The 21,233-nt window shown below is 37.4% G+C and overlaps 3 protein-coding genes across 11 annotated transcripts; 1 reads left to right on the top strand and 2 right to left on the bottom strand.

Moving 5' to 3' along the window:
- Positions 1-10,270: 10,270 nt before the first annotated feature.
- On the top strand, positions 10,271-12,508 carry LOC122022980 (subtilisin-like protease 4). Its single transcript, XM_042581083.1, has one exon. It carries the CDS (start codon positions 10,271-10,273, stop codon positions 12,506-12,508), a length of 2,238 nt encoding a protein of 745 aa, XP_042437017.1.
- Positions 12,509-12,696: 188 nt separating this feature from the next.
- LOC122022979 (GDSL esterase/lipase At1g71250-like) lies at positions 12,697-14,044 on the bottom strand. The gene is made up of 5 exons (XM_042581082.1): positions 13,894-14,044; positions 13,692-13,819; positions 13,367-13,603; positions 13,020-13,275; positions 12,697-12,899 (listed from the first exon to the last, which is right to left on the bottom strand). The coding sequence occupies exons 1-5, from the start codon at positions 14,042-14,044 to the stop codon at positions 12,697-12,699; spliced, it is 975 nt and encodes a 324-aa protein (XP_042437016.1).
- Positions 14,045-16,709: 2,665 nt separating this feature from the next.
- On the bottom strand, positions 16,710-19,655 carry LOC122024440 (protein SEEDLING PLASTID DEVELOPMENT 1-like). 9 transcript variants are annotated; one of them, XM_042583068.1, is made up of 5 exons: positions 19,241-19,655; positions 18,899-19,093; positions 18,462-18,611; positions 17,336-17,425; positions 16,710-17,082 (listed from the first exon to the last, which is right to left on the bottom strand). In XM_042583068.1, the coding sequence occupies exons 2-5, from the start codon at positions 18,936-18,938 to the stop codon at positions 17,048-17,050; spliced, it is 315 nt and encodes a 104-aa protein (XP_042439002.1). In that variant the 5' UTR covers positions 18,939-19,093; positions 19,241-19,655; the 3' UTR covers positions 16,710-17,047. The 9 variants fall into 9 exon arrangements, 3 of the variants coding, with proteins under 3 accessions (XP_042439002.1, XP_042439003.1, XP_042439005.1); XM_042583069.1 differs by having other exon boundaries at positions 18,462-18,641; positions 18,963-19,093; XM_042583071.1 differs by having other exon boundaries at positions 18,963-19,093.
- Positions 19,656-21,233: the final 1,578 nt, after the last annotated feature.

Below are 21,233 nucleotides of genomic sequence, written 5' to 3'. Positions count from 1 at the left end.
TTGGCACTACTTCATTCTTTGGTTTCCAGACCACCTCCTTCATCATCTCAGTAGTTGTGTTTGTTATATAGTTCTGTTATGACTCTATTACAGGTCTTGTAGTACATCTTGATCTATTGATTATCATTCCAGATTTGATTGGTTCTACTTTAATTTAATAGATTATGATCATTAAAATTTAAACTACTTTCAAAATAAGTGTTTTAAATCCTAGGCTAAAACTGTTTATTTTGCAAAACTTTACTATTTGTAGAATTTCAAAAAGATTTTTAGCCTTAGACTAGGTCAATCCCTTAGAAATCATGTACCCCTAGGATTAGCATTTGAGCATCTCACCAACACCCTAGTTTTACCTTGCTTGTGATTGCCAAACATAGAAAGGGGTGAAATGCATAGGCCAGTTGTCTGGACTTAAGATGCTTATGTCAGTGCATCAATATAAGTCTGGGCATTAAATACCAAACATATATTGATCAAGTTAAGTTATTCAGTTTAGTCAAACACTAACTGATTACAATACACTTAACTTGATTAACCAAGTGAAAGATGCTATCTTCTGATAGTTAGTAAGTACCTAATTGGTTAGACAACTATTTTGAATGTCAGATTTAGGGGGAGGATTAAATCAACCTACTTTCACACTTAGCACCAAAATTATTTTCTCCACCTTAAAAATAATATCTTTTCTAATTTTTTTTTTTCAGTTTTGAGATTGAATTTCATAAACTAAGGTTTTGAAATTTGAAGTTTTTACAAACTTAGTGCTGAAAAATCTTAATCAGTTTTGAAAAGTAGATTTTTCAAACTTGGTTTTGAAATTTTTTTTTAACTTATGTTTGAATATTTTTTTATAACTCTATTTTTAAAAACTAGCTTCTACAAAACTAAGGGTTTAAATTGGATCTTATAAACTAAGATTTTGAAAATTGAAACTCATTTTGAAAATTTAAACCTTGATCTTGAAACTTTAGTTTAAAAAACAAACTCATGTGTGAAAAGTGTTTCAAAATTGAAACTCATTTTGAAAATTTAAACCTTGATCTTGAAACTTTGGTTTTAAAAACTCATGATTGAAAATTTAATTTCTTAAAATTTGAAACTTAAACTCTTATGTTTGAAAATTAGACTATCTAAACTTAACTTCCCTAAACTTACACTTGAATATTAGCTTTTAAAAACTTTCTCTTTGAGTTGGCAAATTCATCTAATTTTGCAAAAGTTATCTTTAAAAGTTATGTTGCTAAATTATGTATTTTTTCAAAACTTAGTTATGTTACAAAAGTTAAGTTACTATATGGTGAAATTTAAAACTCGCCCAAGTTGACTTGACATCATTTCTTACAATTTTTACTTTGTCTGTACTCTGTATTGTTGCTTATGTCCTTATTTGATGAATGCCAAAGGGGAAGGGATAGTTGGTTAAGTTAGAGAAACAAAATGTCAAATTTAAAAATTAAAAACTAACTTAAACCTTAAAAATCATGCTTGGTTTTTACCTGGACCAACTTCGGGCGCCTGGACTCCTTCGGGGTGCCCGGACTAGCTCCGGCCGCTCGGACTCCTTCGGGGGGCTTGGACTCCTTCTGGGCGCCCGGACTCCTTTTCTATAGCAACTTTCCCTTGCAGAAAAGGTTAGTCCTGGGCAACCAAAAATTAGATTTTTTCCTACAAAATAAAGTTAGCACAATAAAATAAAATATGAGTAGTAATTAAACCCTATCTCCCCGAGACCAAGATCTAGTCAAGGCCTCAGCTTAGGTTTTCAAAATAGGCTTAAACTGGACTGACGCCTATAGTTCCCTCAATGGGGAACACATCCTCACTGGATCTCGCCTCTAGTTACTTACCTTCACTTACCACTTGTAGTCACTTGACTTACCTTTGACCCACTAGATCTTCCCGCCAGTTGTCAGGTCCGCAGACCCAACTGGACTTCGACCGTTTGTTAGGTCCCGCAGACCCAACAAGACTTTCCGTCAGATATTGGGCCCTGCAGACCTATCTGGACTTCGCACTAGCTATCGGGCCCTGCTGACCTAGCTAGATTTCCCACCAGCTATCGAGCCCCGCAGATCTGGCTGGATTTCAGTTTGATATCAAGTCCTTCGGACCAATCAACTCCTGCACACTTGATAAAAATGTTAGATAAACAACTCATCTAACTTTAACCTATTTATCATATATCAAAATCAAACTGTTAGTACAACCTGCACTAACAATCTCCCTTTTTGATGTAATGACAATCCGGGTTAAAGTTAGAAAAAAATACAATAAACTAATAAGCCATAAAAATGTTTAAAGTGAGTTCAATTTTCTAACTTAACCCACTATCCTCCCCCTTTGGCATACATCAAAAAAATAATGTAAAAAAAAATATATGTAAGAAGTCATTGTAAACTTAGGTCTTCAAGCAAGTTTCAAAGAAATATGGCAATGTAATGAATTTTGAATACCAATTACTTTAAAAAATTTTGTTAAATGGAGTTAAATGGAAGTTCATGTTCTTTTAAGGGAGGAATAAACATTTTGAGAAATTTTGCAAGTAATGTTTTTAAAATATGTTAAAAGTAATAACTTTTCAACATACAGTACCACTGTTTTTCAAAAAGATTTAAAGTTTTGTAAGATTTTCAAAAGAAAGTTTAAAACAAAACTTCTAAGGAATTATTTTTAAGAATATTTTTGAAGTGAATCTTTGTAAAACTTCTTTAAGAAAACAATTACAAAGTTATTTTTAAAAAAAATTCTTAAGGAAAATTAGGAAAATGATTTCTAATGCTTTAATATTTTTGTAGGAAATTATTTGCAAAGTAACTACAAAAAAAACTTTCTAATAAGGATTTTTAAGATAAAAGATAATAAAAAATTCTTTAAAATAATTTTTCTACTATTTTAAGAGTAATTTTTTCCACAGAATAACTTTTCCAAATTTTCTAAAAGTACTTTTCAAAGAGATAAATATTTTTCTTCAAAAATCCAAAGTACTTTGAAAAATATAACTTCGTAAGACTAATTTTGAAAGTACTTCAAAAAAAAAATAAGGAAAATTTTCAAAGTAAGAAAGATGTTTTAAAGTAAAAAAATGAAATCATTTTTAAATTATTTAAATAAATCCTCCCCCTTAATCTGATAACATAGTGAGATAAAACATTATGTATAAAGCAATAGCAAGGCAAATCACTAAAGTGAAACTGGCTAAAGGAAAATGAAATACTAGTAACTGAAGTGAAAGTAAAGTCATATCAAGTCAACTACGAGCAAACACGAATAATAACTGTCAAGGACTACACTACTATGAGGATGAGGAAGATGGGACGGAACCCCAAGATCGTAAGAAATCCATCAACTCAGTATGATGAGTCTAGTTCTCCTCTCGAGAACTGGACATGTCCCATCGAAGATCGGAGACCTCTTGTGGAAGACCCATCATGGCAGCCTCAAGTCTGGTAACTCGATCATCTAACGTTCGAGGAACTAGAGGTGTCGGTGCCTCAAAGAGATTAGCAACGTACACATCTAACTCTGCCTCCTCGTCTAGAGCTGGATCAAGCTAATCTTGGGCCTCAAGATCAAGCTGGAACAAGGCAGCTGGATCGGGCTAGTGCTGGCCCGCCCTCCTCCAAGACAGGACAGCCACATCATCTATATGTACACCCCCTAAGGAGAAGTTCCTAGGACCTACCATCTCAAACTCATTTAGGGTTCTAACATCACCTATAGTGACATCAACGTCCAATGAGGCAATGAATGCAGTCAAAATATAACAATATGGCATGTGGACCCGCTGACTAGTGGTAATACTAGCCAAATAGAGGATGGTCTAAAATATATGCAAACTAATGTCTATATCTAATCTATGACATAATGCATAAAGGAGAAAGAAATGAAAATGACGCATCATCGCTACATCGCGAGTGGTCAGAGGTAAAATGCATGTAAGTAGAACATGATAGAGGACATAGTCCTGGACTCTAAGAGTAACTGATCTAAATAGGGTCACAATTAGTACATGTTGACCCCAAAAAAAAATACAAATAGATTGTATCAAGTGTGATATGTGAGTAGGGATCACCAAACAGTGGATCCTGAGGAGGGCAGCACTGAAAAGGACATATAGATGGACGTAGACCCAAAAAGTCGCGAATAATAATGGGAGATAGGGGCATATCTGTACCAGTGATCCTAGTAGTGTAGGTAAAGTCATCAACTCTAACTACGTTATTATACAACTCAATACACATACCTACATTAACTGAACAAGAGCAATAAACTAATCGCTGCAAGCTATAATAATTAATAATCTCTATAGTAGGAATGCATGATGGCATGAAAAATTGTCTATCTAAACGTCTAGAGGATATAGAAACATTTATGGTAGAGGAAAATCTAATCCTAAGTTCATCAGTGGGAAACCTATGGTTTGTACTAGCAGTCGAGGGACCAACACCAGAACGAGATCATTTCTTAATTAACAAACAATAGCCTAAAAATGAAATTCTAAGCAAGAGAAAAAAAAATTAATGTTTAAGGTTAAAAATAATTTACCAAGGCATCGAGAATATTTATAAAAGAACTGACGACCTCGATTGATTCGCAATGCACAGCTAGATAACCGAAGTAGGAAAGTTTTAGGAAAAATATTTTTCCTTTTCTTGCTTTTGCTCGTAAAACCTGGTAAGAGGCTTTTTGCAAAAGACAAAACGATGAGGGGCAAGGGTTGGGGCACCCCTACCCCTCTTTTATAGAGTGTTCCAGGCGCAGTACGGGATGCCCGGACCCCCGTTAGTGTGCCCGGATCCAAATTCTAGGGATGAGCACCCGGAACACCCTCGAACAAAAGCCCAAAACCAGTCGAAGTCTAGATCTGCGGGGCCCGATAGATGGTACGAAGTCTAGATAGGTCTATGGGGCCCAATATCTGGCGGGAAGTCCTATTGGGTCTGCGGGACCTGACAACCGGTCGAAATCTAGTTGGGTCTGCGAATCTGACAACTGGCGAGAAGACCTAGTGGGTCAAAGGTAAGTCAAGTGACTGTATGTGGTAAGTGAAGGTAAGCAATTGGAGGAGAGATCCAGTGAGGATGCGTTCCCCATTGAGGGAACTATAGGTGTCAGTCCAGTTTAGGCCCATTTTGAAAATCTAAGATAAGACCTTGACTAAATCCTGGTCTCGAGGATATAGGGTCTAATTACTACTCATATTTTATTTTATTATGCTAACTCTATTTTGTAGGGAAAAACCTAATTTTTGGTTGCCCAGGACTAACCTTTACTGCAAGGGAAAGTTGCTGAAGAAAAGGAGTCCGGGCGCTCAGAAGGAGTCCAGGCGCCCCAAAGGAGTCCGGGAGGCCGGAGCTGGTACGGGCGCCCCGAAGGAGTCCAGGTGCCCGAAGTTGGTCCAAGCACCCGGACCAGGCCCACTCAGGGGCCTGGAGTCGGTCTAGACACCAGGACTCGAAACTTCATCCACAAGCTGACGTGGAGCGCATCTGTTGGCCGAGCCACGTGGTCCAGGCGTCCGGAGTGGACCTATATAAAGGCCTTCAACCCTGAGCTTAAACACAATAATCACTACAAGTTTTCTTCTTCTCGGTGCTTCGAAAAGGCTCCCACAACGCTACTACGCTCCAACGACAACCGACGACCAGGACTTTTCAATTCTATTGTTATTGTTAGTAACTTTTTTAGTTCTTGTATTTAACTCCTATAATCTTTTGTGAACTGTTAGTGAATTGGCTAACAAAAGTACTCGACGGTGAGAGCCTTGGAGTAGGAGTCGTCGAAGGCTCCGAACCAAGTAAAACTCGGTTTGTTAGCATTGATTTATTTTTTCTTCCGCTGCGTACTTCGATTAATTCGTTATCGATTTTTGCAATCGTTATTCACCCCCCACTAGGATTCTTTTCGATCCTACACTAATTAATACTATATATTTTATTATTGTACTAACTCTGTTTTGTAGATTACTCTTTACTTTTGAACTAACATATTTTTGTAAGAGTTAGAAAGAAATAATAGCCTTGATGAATAGTGCTCAAAGCACCTTCCATGCGAAGGAAGGCGCATTGAAGCTTGGCGCTGAAGGCACCTTCGAGAGCTTGGAAGGCGCTTTCGACCAGATAACATAGAAGGCTTCGTCGACGATGATAGTTGATTTTTTTGAGATAAAATTTGGTATTGAAGGCGTCTTCATCCCCCTTTAAAAGAGTTGCTCAACCAGTGCTTCAATATAACTCATTCACAACTTCTACAAGTAAACTTTCAAGTATACGGCTGCTCCGACTTTACCCTCTTGCTGTGCTACATTGCTGCACTCAACTACTACTGAAAAGTTGTCCAACACCGAAATCGATCTGGTTGTCTTCAAAAGTGTTGGGTAATGATAGTTATGTTTATACTTAATTACTGCATAAAAGAAAGTTCATCTTGTTACACTTATGTTGGAACCCCAAGATTGTTTTGGTGTGATCAACAAGTTAAATTAGATCCTGTTGTGTTTTAACCTCGTGTCAGAGCACAGGTAGTCGGGCGGAAGACGCAGCTAGCGAGAAGGATGGCACGCGGTTCGTCCGAGGGATGAGGCACTGTGGAAGAGTACACCGGCGGACGAGAAGGAAGCGTGCGACGGTTCTGAGGGACAAGAAGCCAAAGCGGAAGACTGCTCGAGGAGCAAGAGACGCAGCTAGCGAGAAGGTCGGCACGGGGTGCGACTGAGGGACGAAAGCTGCGGATGGGTATGCTGGCGGACAAGAAGGAAGCACGCGACGATTCCGAGGGACGAGAAGCCAGAGCGGAAGCCTGCTCAAGAAGACCGGAAGTTGGGTTCGCCCTATTCCGGATGGCAGAGATCACCCAAGCGAGCGGAGCTAGAGAGAAAGACCCGAACTGAGGCGAACGAAGCCGGAGCAGAAGACCAAGGCTAAAAAAGTCAACGAGGTTGACTTTCCCCATCCAAGGCGTCCGGAACAGTCCGGGGCGCTCGGAACTGCTCGGGGCGCACGGAACAGCCCAGGGTGCCCGGAACTATTCCGTGCGCCCGGGAGTTGACTTTTTGATTAGATCGCTTCAATAGTGACCCGTTGCGTTGGGGATAAAGTTTTATCCCCCAGGGCGCCTGGAACTCTTCGGAGCGTCCCGACCAAGACTATAAATACAGCCGTGATCCAGAAGCTTTCAAGGAACACAAGCAATTCATTTCCAACACTTGTACGCTTTGATTTAGAGTTTAGTTTCTTTCTTTGTGTGCTTCATTGCTGTAAGAGACTTCTCTACCTGAAGGAGATACTAGTGCGACATCTTCCTTGGATTAACAACCTCCCCGGTTGTAACCAAGTAAAAATTCTCTTACCTTTTATTTTTGTTCTGTTTAATTATTTTATGCAAGTGTTATTCAGTTGAAAAGTCGAGAAGGGTTGTTTTTAATTTTTACAGGCTATTAAACTCCCCATCTAGTCGGCCCCGCGGTCCAACAACTTATCCACGTTTTAATTGTTGTATTTGATTCCCTCTTCCGACATTTCCGAAAGAAGTTTTAGTGGATTATCCGTTAATACAGTCCAAGGGATCGTGGATCTTGGAGTAGGAATCGTTGAAGCTCCAAACTAAGTAATCAATCGTGTACTTGTCTTTATTTATTTTCCTTTACTTACATTGGCGGAGCCAGGTATTATAGCCCACCTGGGCTAAAATTGTCATCCGGGCTAAAAGTCCTTTTTGTCCCTTTGAAAATCCAAAATACAAGGGGTGAAGAAGTAAAATCTGCCTAATCACCAACTGGACCCCAGGGCTATAGCCCGGGTAAGCCAATGCTTGGCTCCGCCATTGTTTACTTAATCCTCCATTTTCCGCTGCATACTCATTTTCAAATTAAGAAAAAAAAGTTTTTTAAAATCATGTGATTCATCCCTCCCCCCTCTCATGCGTGTAATGATCCTACACTAATCTCGGTTCCAAGCACTGTATTATATCCTCGTCTCCGTTGGCATGGTGGATAGGGTTTTAGTGGTTGTGTTCTTCAACCAGATTGTGAGGGTGCTCTTGGGCCGCTTCGCTGACGAGTGGGTTGCCTTCTTCGAGGGAGATGTTGAACCCCGACTATCGAGGAGGGGAAATGCAGAGCACCTGTGAGTGGTGTCAGTGGTGCCTCTCCGCGCGAGATAGTGGTGCCTCTCCGCGCGGGATTTGGTCTTGTCGTTGATAGGTTGAGGAGAATGTATGCGGCGAGGATAGGGACTACAGTCGAACAAAAAAAAATATAATAGAATAGAACATAACAGAATAGAGAGGCTAGCTTATACCGTCGTATGCTTTGAACAAAGAAGGTACTCGTGTTCACGTTGAATGGGTAATCAATAATTTTTGGGGGCTAGGCTACAACCCAGGATAGCCTTGCTGTCGATCCGTCTATGGTGCCACACACTCTTCCTGGCGCTTCCCCAGTTGCACGAGCAGAGCTTCGAGATCTTTTCTGAACGTAGAGATAAAGAGTTGAATGTGGAGATTGCTGATATGAATTTTGATCGTGAGGTTCTTTTATAAGCCTGGTTTAATAGACCAATAATCCTTGTAATGTAAACCGGACTTGCTCAAACATGATCCCCACGATTGAGTTCATCGCGATTTGGATCGAGCCACGCGATCTCGTCGTTATCCTTTTCGGTCTACTGAATCGATTTTTTGATCTACCGAATCAATTTTTCATTATGTCGAACCTTTTTCATCTATCGAACTAGATGTTTAGTTGATTGGATCAGTATGAGTTCGGTTCATGCCAAACTTGTTCTAGCTTTGTCTAATTATATTTGTCTGCTCTCTGTTTTACTTCCAACTCTATATTCCTACAAAATAATATAAGAAACACAAACAAACAGTAAGTTAGGGGTCAAATCTCATAGGAACTCACGATTTGAAATTCATCCCACCATGTGTCTTCTGCTTTCTCCATACCCATGAGTCGGCTCTAGGAGGGGTCGCTGAGGTGCCACCTTTTTTTTAATACTATAAGTCTACTTAACATACTAAACTTACCTCTTACTTAGAGTTTATTCATTTAAAACTTCTCACTACCTAAGGTTAACTCCCTAAGATTTTTCTTTGTCAAACATCCGATCACCTTTGATTTGTCTCGACTTGTCACTTACCAAGCATAAAGTCATCCAAGATTTACTTGAACTTTTCCTTATGAAACATTTGATCAACCTTGATTAGATTTTTCCATCTTTGTTTCTACATCCATGTTTTCAGATACCTTGCTACAATTGTTGAGGGATTGACTGCTCATATTTATTTTTTACATGCATATATATTTAAGGTTCCTTCTTCCACCAGTGAAGATGTACTACGCTTGGATCGTCATAGAGTTAGTTAGGTTATAAACATGCAGCCAATTAAGTTTGCATTACCTAGTTTCCGAGCTCCTGTAATGCCTTGGTTTCTTCCACAGTAGTAGTGTTTAAAGAAGTGCACCAAATTTGGATGGGATTTGAATAGAAAACTAACAGACTGAGTTGGAGCTTGGTTCTTGCTCGATGGCGTACTGTATTTGGACTTCATTTAAATAGAAAAATAACAGACTCGCTTCTAATTATTTGGATGGGGTTTCCATCAGGGAGATAATCATGGAGTTCAGAATGGCAAATTTAGGGAGCACTCCACCCACTTCGCTCCACCTTCTGCAATGTGCCAAACTCATCTCCAGTTTCAGAATGCGTATGCATGGTGTAGTGTTTGTGTTTCAATGTGTGAAGCTATTTACGTTCTATATATATTTATTTTTAGTTTCTTTCATAATCTAAAACTTAAAATATATATGACACTGTGTATGCATTTTGAATTTAGATAGAAATTAATCAAGATGAAAGTTCTTTTTATCTATATTTTCAATCAAACAAACAAATAAATATTTTTAAATATATATATATATATATATATTAAAATAATACTTAATTCATAATTTAAATTTCTAAAATACATACTCCATTTTAGAGATATTAAATTTCATGGGAAACAATTCTAAAGTAAAATCGAAAGAAATATTTTAGATATTAAATTATGGATAAATGTTATTTTAATTAATAAATTTTTTAGATAAAAAACGAATGTTTATTTATTTATTTATTTATTTTCTATCTAGAATTTAAGGAAGGAACACGTAGACCGTCTGTCATGTTACTCTTGCAAATCCTTGGCAGCTTCAATTCAATTCCCTCCCTCTATAAAACGCCAATTGCATTGATTCATTCCATCGTGTTCATCGTTCCATTCCATCACAATGGAGACGCACAGTGCCCCATCGGCTCTCTTCCTCCTCCTCCTCGCCGTCTCCTCCTTTCTTCTCACCGCCTCTTCTCCCCAGTACTCGCAGTTGCAGAGCTACATCATTCGAATGCGCCTCCCACGGAACGCCACATTGGTCAGCGCCCAGGCACTGGACGACTGGTACAGATCCTTGCTCCCTCCCACCGCCGCAAACTCCACCGAGCCCCGCATTCTCTACACCTACAGCGCCGCCATGACCGGCTTCGCCGCCCGGCTAACCGAGGAAGAGCTCAGATCCGTCGAGAGGAAGCCAGGTTTCCTGGCGAGCTTCCGGGACAGACAAGTGCCGCTCCTGACCACCTACACGCCGCGCCTACTCGGACTTCTCCCCGGGCTTGGCCTCTGGACACACTCCAACATGGGAAAGGGCATCGTCATCGGCGTCCTGGACACCGGCTTGGTCGACCACGCGTCGTTCGCCGACCAGGGAATGGATCCGCCTCCTGCGCGTTGGAGAGGCTCATGCGCCCCTGGCCTGCAGGGCGCTATCTCCTGCAATAACAAGTTGATCGGAGCACAATCCTTCGTGAAAAACGAGTCCCCCGTCGACACCATAGGTCACGGCACCCATACCGCCAGCACAGCCGCCGGCAATTTCGTGGCCGGCGCCAATGTGCTCGGCAATGCCAACGGCACCGCCTCCGGCATCGCGCCGCGCGCGCACCTGGCCATCTACAAGGTCTGCGGGCGCTTCGACTGTACCGTCTCCAGCATCACCGCCGGCATGGAGGCAGCGATCAAAGACGGCGTCGACGTGATGTCCCTCTCTCTCGGCGGTGGCCCGATCGCTTTTTACGACGACGTGATCGCGATTGGCGCCTTCAGCGCCGTGGAGAGAGGAATCTTTGTGAGCTGCGCCGGAGGTAATTCCGGCCCGATGGCGACCTCCCTCTCCAACGAGGCGCCTTGGGTCCTCACGGTAGCTGCCAGCACCATAGACCGCAACATAAGGGCGACCGTGAGGCTGGGGAATGGGGTCGAGCTCGACGGCGAGTCGGCCTACCAGCCGAACAGCTACCCTTCCGATTCCCTGCCGATGACAATCCCAGATGGGAGCCTCGACGGTCCCAATTGCTGGCAGGGGTTGGTCGAGGCGGAGGTAAAGGGGAAGATGGTTATTTGCTCGATAGAGTCCGGATCAAGTATCCTCATAGGCGACAACATAAAGTCCCTCGGAGGCCTGGCGATGCTGATGGTCAACGGCGAGCTCGACGGCTACACCACAATGGCCGAAGCGCCGAATCTGCCTATGTCCTACCTCAATTACATCAACGGCTCTAGCGTCGCTCACTACGTGAACGCGACGCAGACGCCGATAGCCTCCATCATCTTCAGGGGCACCGTTTTCAAGGTCTTTCCGGCGCCCACCGTCGCTTATTTCTCTTCACGAGGACCGAATTCCCAGAGCAGAGGAGTGTTGAAGCCCGACATCTTGGGACCGGGCGTCAACATCCTGGCGGCGTGGCCCATTCAGGTCGGCCCAAATTCTTCCCAGACCACCGGTAACACTCAAACCACCTTCTTCAATATGATCTCCGGCACTTCCATGTCTACGCCTCATCTCAGCGGCGTCGCTGCGCTCATAAAGGCAGCGCACCCGGACTGGTCACCCGCCGCCGTCAAATCTGCAATCATGACGACCTCAGATATCACGGACAAAGACGGGAATCCCATAAAGGACGAGCAACACAACAAGGCAAGCTTCTTCGGCATGGGAGCCGGCAACGTCAACCCATCTAAGGCGGCGGATCCCGGGCTAGTTTACGACATCGAGCCGAACGACTACGTTCGCTTCCTGTGCGGGTTAGGCTACTCCGACAAGCAAGTCGAGGTAGTGACCCACCGAAAAGTCACGTGCGCCGAGGTGGGCAAAATCAGGGAGGTCGACTTGAACTATCCGGCTATAATTCTAGCATCGTCGTCCGATTTTGATAGAATCACGGTGACCCGCACCGTGAAAAATGTCTGTAGCGAGAAATCGACATATAAATCGAAGGTGGATGGCCTAGAAAGCGTGGCGGTGGAGGTCTTGCCAGAGACGTTGGATTTCTCCGGCAAAATCAACGAAAGTAAATCGTTCAACATCAGCTTCAGCAAGAAAATTGCGCATCCTCCTACGCACGAAGAAGGACACTTGTTGTGGATCTCTGATACAAAATCAGTCAGGATTCCTATCCTGATACTTGTTTGATCCGTTCTACCATTTTAATAAATAGTCCATTGAAGTAAACAAAATAATATATATATTTTTAAATAAGTGACAAATAACAACAACAATCAATTATATTGATAGACCCTCATGAAGAACTTTGTTGCCATATAGCACACTTAAGTGAATTCCTTTTCATGATGTGTGATTTAATTAGCAAGATCATTATATTATTCAGAAATCCACTTGTATCTAACAAGAAGTTTGTATGCCTTTTTAGCTATAATGGCATTTAGTGCATCAGTAGGATGATAGGGATCCCAAAATATGTACTCTGATCTATTACGACACATCAATGACAATAGTGGCAGGCACATCATCTGTCCCTTGGATCGACCTGCACCGCAACAAGCCTTGTTGGGATATTTGAATCCTTCAATCACCAACACCAACAAGGTATAAGTACTTGCTCCTTAATTAACTGACCACAATATATATATAAATTGGGAAACTAATTAGTAGAAGCTAAGGTTATATCTATGTATGTAATTACCGTATAATGAGTAATTATGGATGATGTCGTAAACTGGCTTGTAGTTGTTCCAAAAGAGGAAAGAAGCCCCTGCGAGCGTTGCATTTAGCTCGCCTGCCAACATACTGACTTGGTTGTTGTATGACACTGCCATTCGATTGCTTGACCTGATGCACTCTCCACTGCTATCATTATTGCCACCTATTTGGTTAGGTATGCAACCAAGTGGAGGAACTCCGGACACGAAGATTTTTCTCGCCCCAAGATCATAGATATCCTGATATATATGAACAACCGAATCATAAGGTTTATATATGCTTGTATATATATATGAGAGCTAATTATAAATCTGAAATACATACAATTACCTTAATTTGCCTTGAATATTCTTGAACCAGCAATTGCTCATATGCCACAATAGGGTACTTTTTGTACCTCCATGCTAGAGGATGCAAGTAGTTGTTGATGTAGTCATTAGCTCCCATGCTAATGAAGAAGAGAGATCTTCCAAGGAAGTCTGTAGTCTTATTTCCTAGCATTAGGCTCAAGTCTTCAATTGTTTTCTTGAAGTTTTGTATCTGTTCATCCATTGTGAAGACATCTCCCTAAGAATTTATTATAATAATTATTATTTTAAAAAAAAAAATGAAAGAAATTTTGTAGGGGAGAGATTTGGTGTTTAGGTAGACTCACAAATATTAGTCCTGTGTCCCAAAGAATTCCAGCCCCAGCTGATGCATAGTTTACACCTTTTAATATGTTTGATCCATTGGTGCTAGGGTTTTTGAACGTAGGAACAAAAGGTAACCCAAGAAGCTTACCTGCGTTCATTAAACATGAATATGAAGATTATAATCGACAAGCCATTTTGGATCTTTAGGTCGAAGAAAAGTACCTAAATGGTCGACCAAAGTGCCACCATTGCAGTATCTCCCCGTGGTTCCGATAGAGAAATCAATGCCATTCGGGAAGTAATTAGCTTTTGCTAAAGTTAAAAGATTATTGTTGTTTCCGGGATCTAGGAGCGAGTCACCGAACACGAACATTGCCGGAAATTGAGCTCCCTCATTGGAGTTTATCTTGGAAAGGACTAGAATTGTAGCTATAATCCACATTGTTTTTGAAATGCCAAGAGAAAGATGGGGGCAAGTAATAGCAATGGAAGAAAATCATGTTTTAATTGTGGGGGTGAGGAGGGGGCTATTCAAATGTGATTAACCTACTATAGGATATCACGTAATTGTTGTGATAAATTAAATTCCAATGTTCATGTATTTATTTTAGACAAATGAAATTAAAATAATTATTTATTTTTAGATGCACACATGTAATCCCATGAAATATTCTTTTTAATATTATTAGTTTTTTAATATTGCAATGCATAATTCATGTTTTAATTATCAACATGGAAAAAAAAGTTAAAAGGGTGCACCTCTTATTTTAAAATCAGCCCTCTTTATTTTGATTTATTTAAAAAATAAACAATTCCCATCAAATTGTCAATTTCACTAATTAAAATATAGATAATTTTAATTTTCTTTTCTATAACTCACGAAATACTATAAGTGAGGATATTGCAATTTACATAAAAAGTTTTCAAAGTGATATTTTTCTAATTTGATTCAAATAAAAGATAACTCATTTGGATAGTTAATTGACTCAACTATCAAACAGTCGATTAAGTTTATATTCAATTGACTCAAATACTCAACTATATTCAATCTACCACATTAGATAAGATCATAAGTTTTTCTATTGAATTCACAAGGATCTAATCGAGTTAGAACAATAGTCAGTTGATTGAGACTTATCCTAGTAGACTCAGTTAGTTAATACAACAAGCTTATCTTTTCAAAGTCTCATGAGAGGACTCAAGTGGTGTTCCTATTGACTCAATTCAAATAAAGAATAAGTTTGTGCTTGTGCATAGAATTCTAATCAACCAAGTAATCAATTAAGCATACCAATCAAGTGGAATAAACATCATTCGACTCAAATTTTGATTTTGCTCGACTTACACCTCATAAGTCTTTTCAAACTTTTAGGGTGCGTTTGGTTAAGGATTATCTTTGATAATCTTTATTATCCATCCAATGTTATCAACGAAAACCCTATTTGATTTAGGTAATCGATGATTTTCGAGTAATGTTTCATGTCCGACACGTCAGCAAAAGGGGTATGCAACTCAGAATCGAAAACCTCCGAAAACTGAGGTTTTTCTTAAATTCGGGGTTAACGAAATTTTTTTTATCCAAAATACCCTTGAATAAGAAAAAAATGTGATAAAAAAAGAAAAATTGTAAAGAAAAAAATAAAAAATATATAAAATAAAATAAAAAACTTTAAAAAATTAAAAAAAAAAGTAAAAAACATAATTTTTTTTAAAAAATAAAAAATAGGAAATACATAAAAAATAAAATAAATAATAAATAATAAAAAAATAGAAAAAAATATAATTTTTTTTAAAAAAATATAATTTTTTTTAAAAAAATATAAATTTTTTTAAAAAAATAAAAAAACATAAAAAATAATAAAAAATGTAAAAATAGAAAAAATATATAAAAATAGAAAAAAAAAACATAAAAAATAAAAAATAAAAAAAATAAAAAAAAATAAAAAACTTTTAAAACTTTAAAAAAATTAAAAACGAAAAAAGAAAAAAAGAAAAGAAATACAAAATAAAAAAATAAAAAAACACACATAAAAATAAAGAAAAAAAATAAAATAAATAAAAAATAAAAAACACATAAAAATAAAGAAAAACATGAAAAAGAAAAAAGAAAAATAGACGTAGAGTTTAAAATAATAATAATAATATATGGTTGATTTTGTAACTAAGGGTAATATAGTAAAATATTAAATTATATTATTTATTAAAATCTTTAAACAAACAAGTTTTTGTTGTATTACCTAAGTTGAACCAAACAACATTTGGTTATGTTTTATTTCCCATAACTTTGGTTATGTGATTACCAAGTAATCACATAATCAAAGTTATACATGATAACTTGAACCAAACACCCTAAGGGCGCGTTTGGTTCAAGTTATGATACATAACCTTAGTTATATGATTACCAAGTAATCACATAATCAAGGTTATAGGGAATGAAACATAACCCATTGGTTGTTTGGTTCAATTTAGGTAATCCAGTAAAATCTTGTTTGTTTGGAGGTTTTAGTATATAACCTAACGTGATATTTTATCATATTACCCTTGATTTAATAGTGATAATATTATTTTATTAATAGTGATATATATATATATATATATATATATATATATATATATATATATATTAATAAATAAAATAAAATAAAAAATTTATTTTATGTTTTTTTTTTATTTTTAGATAGTTTTAATTAAATATATAATTATTTTTTTTGTAAAAGGTATTAATCCTTATAAAGGATAATACATTATATACATGATGTTGAATAAAATTGAATTCAGTTATTTTATTTATTTTTTTTGTTTTACAGTTTTTATATATATATTAAAAATATATATCACAACGAAAGAGACGTTTTTTTGCCCAGCTGAGAGTAGGACGGTCTCAATCGGATGGTAGTTGAATGTCTAGAATTTCAAAGGTTGTTATTGTCACTTAGATGGAGATTTTTTTTTTTTTTTGAAATCAAGGTTATTAAGGCCTATTTGACTTGTGAAATCCTCTCTCTGTTTTTTCTTCTGAAATTGAGATGGCTAACATCTTAATAAGCATTACCACTATGGTGGTGGCTTGTCTTTCTCTGTAAATCAGTTGATTCATTACAATTTACTTCTACCACAAAGACAGAGCATTGTATGCTGATCCACAAGACATGTCTATAAGTAGATAGATTGTATTAGTGCCTTGCCAACACATTGAGAAAATAGCATTCGAAATGCAGCATGCATCTTCACCTTCCATTATGACCCAAAAAAAAAAATCAAGAATCCAACAAAATACAATGGCAGTTGTTATCATAACAACCAAGAGCAGCACCTTTCAACCCATATTTGTTGCATTTTAACTTTGATGCTCGCTTTAATTCTAACTCAAAGTTTTTCACGATTTCTCCATAAAAATACACTTGGGGAGCCCTAAGTACACAATCACCAAACAGAAAAAGGATCAGTAAGGAAGAAGCATAAACCATCTAAGCTCCAGAACTCCAAATGATAAGAAGGAATTGCTAAAGGCACAAGAATAAACATTAGATATGGATTTAACTAGCGATGTAACAATCAGTGGAAAGAATGTAACAAGCTAGAAAATAAATCATCATACGCAATTACTTTGAAATCCCATAATTCTGAAACATCTATCGAAGAAATAACTTGCCATACAACGCACTTTTCATGAACATATATTCCATGCAGGCTGATTTGCTTCCTCCAATGCAGTGAGTTTTCCATCTTTGTAGCAATACATAGGTCCAGAAGCCTGCAAATGCCATTTTGTAAAAAAAAATATTGTTGCAGAATATCCACTGCAAAAACAATTACTATCTCAAAGGATCAGAATAACACCATGAGTTAACTAAAATTTAACCCGAGTACAAAGGGGAAGGACAATACTTCACATATACATCACCTCCGTAATTCGAAACGAATGGCAAAATGCGCATTCATCACCAAACAAACGTCTATCACTATGATAATCTGGACTAGCATTATTCCGGGAATTTACATTCTTTGCCGTCTTTGCTTTCTTGAAATTCTTGAGTCGAGAAGCACCATATTTCATTCGAGAAGAGGCTTTGAGATTCTATAATATAGAAGATTGTTTGTTCTCATAATTTGTTGCTTAACAAGTTAGTAATATGTAGTTAGCTAATTCCGTATGAAGTTGAATATCCAGCAATTCAAGTTAGTGCAAATCACTACCACAATGTATAGGTTCACATATCCTAACCAAGAAAAGGGAGAAGAAGAAAAAAATAGATTATGCCTTTTTCTTTGAAAAATCAGTAAGATGTAGTATTAAAATTGGTTCATAAATTTTCTATCTTTTCATGAAAAAAGAAACAATTTGGCAGTGGAACCATTGGTTCATAAATTTTCTACAAGGGTATTTGTAGTTTACGATCAAGTAGATGAGACTCAACCATTGAAGGTCAGGATGTAAACATTTTTGAACCAACAATACAGACAACAAATACATATTATCATCAAACATAAATACAAACAAAAAATAACATACTATGATCAAGTTCAATCTAAAATGACATTCATAGAATAAATTTTGATCAAAATAATATCATAATTGTCCAAAAGTATATCAAAATATAAGTACCAACAACCTAATTCAACTATCTAATTCATTTTGGATGGATTTCATTTTGGATAAAAGTAAATCAGCCCCTTGCTGCTGCCTTGTCAACTTTCAAAGCATAGTAAAAGAGAAATAGGCTAGAACTTCACAAAGAATTATACTGTCTTATAAGGTCTGGTTGGATGAAAACATAAAGCTTAATAACCTGCAAGAAGTGCATCTACTGTGGCTTCTAGACTATGATGTACTCGTACTTCAATCTTTAAGACAATCTCCGCAGCACATGAAAATGTTGAGGGTCCTTTGCGCTCCAGAACAGTCTTTTGGATACCTCTTCTGCTTGCTTCTTCGTCACCTAGTGTAACACTCTTAAGGACAATCATCACTATAACAAATTAGTCTTATAGTAAGCCTATTTAAAATAACTTATTTTAATTCATTTATAATTTATATGTGTATGTGTGTGTGTCTAAAACGGAGAGCAAAAAGTAGCAAACAGCATTCTGTTGAAGTGAAGCTAAATTTGCTATCATATCTACATTAATAGAATTATGCAAATTTGATGCATCAACTGTTACTAGGTCATAAATTTAATTAAGCTTATGTTAAGAAATACAAACATAATTAATTTATAACACGTACTTCGTATTCCTCCCGCAAGCATCTCCAAGGAAGGATTCATTATCAAATTCTCTATTGTACTTACTCATGGGCAGTGGCAGCAAGCTGGATGCCACGTTGGGCGATGGTGCTAGCAGCTATTGCTTCAAGTTTAGTTCCAATTTCATCAATAACAATAACTTGTGGCATATGATTCTCCACTGCTTCAATCAATACCTGGTTGACATGGAAGCAAACTAATGAATAGCTATGAATAAAATCCTTAAGCTTGCATTTACAATCTTACATGCTACAGTTTCTTTTTTTGATTTTAACAGGGAGAGAAATAAGAGGAAAGAAACCAAGGATTGAAAAATTAATTACAGATCTCACTCCATAAAGAAGTATCAAATCTTCCTCCAAATTTCGGCATTGATCTAGTGTTTGTTCAACCTACATAATGGCATCCTTTCACAACTCAAGTTTGTGACCTCTCGATTCTTGACAACTAGTTCCTAATGGACTGATAGGCTGCACAGCCAAGAAAAATATTAATCTTCATTTCTCTGATGGAACTAGTTATCCTCTCTGGTATCCAAGGAGAAGCAATGAAACCAAATACTGTGCGCGAGAGGTAGGATCGCCGCGAGTGGGAAAAGTTGTGTGCGAGAGGGAGGATCGTCGCGAGAGGAGCGCCGCTAGATCGCTGCGAGAGGGAGGATCGCCGCGAGAGGGAAAAGTTGTGCGCGAGAGGAGTGGCGAACACTAGCTAGGGTTTTTTTTTTGTGAATCGGGAACCTTCAAGTGGCAGATTGAAATTTGATAGATCTGTAGGGTGATTTTTGTCTCAAATGGTAAATAATGAAGGATAATTTTGTCTTAAAATTTTTGTTAACCTCGGAATCAAGGAAAATTTTATTTTTCTAAGATTTTGTGATTCCTGATTATATGCTCAAATTGTTGATGTGTCAGGCATGCATCATGACTTAGGAATCATCAATTATTTAAACCAAACAAGATTATCTTTGATAGCTTTGGATGGATAACTAACACCCTGTTTGGAAACAACTTAAGTGAAGGAATTGAATTGAATTCCATTAGAAATTGAATTCTGACAGGAATTGAATTTAATTCCTATGTTTGGAATGTATTAGTGAATAATAGAATTGAATTGAATTCCTTAATTTGGAATCTATTTGAATTGAATTCCATTCTTATACATTTACCATTTTATCCTCATAACTAATCATTTAATAATCAAGTTAAGTATTAAAGAATAGGAAGAAGGGATCGCACAGTTAAGACAGCAGTATGAAGAAGGTGGCGCACGGGAGAAACGGTGCAAGGAGAAATTTTCGACACAAGGAGAAACGACGCACGGGAGAAAGGCAGAAGAAAACAAGAGAGTCGATAGATGGAAAAAAAGATTTTAAGTTAAAAGGGCAATTAAGTAATTTTAGTTGTTCATGTTAAATCCCTATCCAAATCTGACCATTTGAGGTCTGATTTACTATTCACGTTTTGAATGAAATTGGAATTGAATTTCATATCAAATCCATTTCAAAAATTCATTCCAAACTATGGAATTGAATTCCAATTATCATAGGAATTCAATTCCATAGGATTCCAAACATGATGTAAAGTTATCAAAGATAATCCCAAACCAAACGCGTCCTTAGATTACTTACAAGGTAGAAACTCTCATCAAAGCTATCAAACCAACTCCATGCTCCTCATCTTACCATCCCTCAAATGTCATATCTCATACTATCGTTCTCTAGCTTCCAACTTGATTGTGTTAAGCTAACCAACACAACTTGACTTTGTCGAGTCAAACTGAGTGTTATGTGTATTCTACTAAATCTCTAAAAAATATATATATATATACACACATTAGTAACACAAGATAACTTAGTTTTAAATTCTTTGTTAAATATATCAAAGCATACTAGTTAATACACCACACAACATGCATGATCCATTTATCTAACCAGATTAGTCTGCTTGATCTACTCAATTCCCTTGGCCTACCCGAATCAACTAACTTGTTTGGTCCCCTCAACTCGCCCTACCGGATTAGTGCACTTGACTAATTTCATCCACTTGATCCTTTTGATTTTTTGAACCCAATTAAGCTAATTGAATATATATATATATATATATATGAAAGATAGAATAAATAAAAAAAGTATTTCTATAATAAATAAAATATTAAAGAATAACTATTTTTTATAAATCCAAAAATTCCATACAACCTATTTAAAATACCTATTCCCTGCAAATAAGTATAGAACAAGAATTCTATAAAAATAAGTATAAAATGGATATTTTGAAATTACCTTTTTAATAAATATTTATAAGAAATAAAATAAGATTA

The sequence above is a fragment of the Zingiber officinale genome, chromosome 9B (genome assembly GCF_018446385.1).
Source record: "Zingiber officinale cultivar Zhangliang chromosome 9B, Zo_v1.1, whole genome shotgun sequence".
Lineage (NCBI taxonomy): Eukaryota > Viridiplantae > Streptophyta > Magnoliopsida > Zingiberales > Zingiberaceae > Zingiber > Zingiber officinale.
This window is presented reverse-complemented; position numbering and strand designations above follow the sequence as displayed.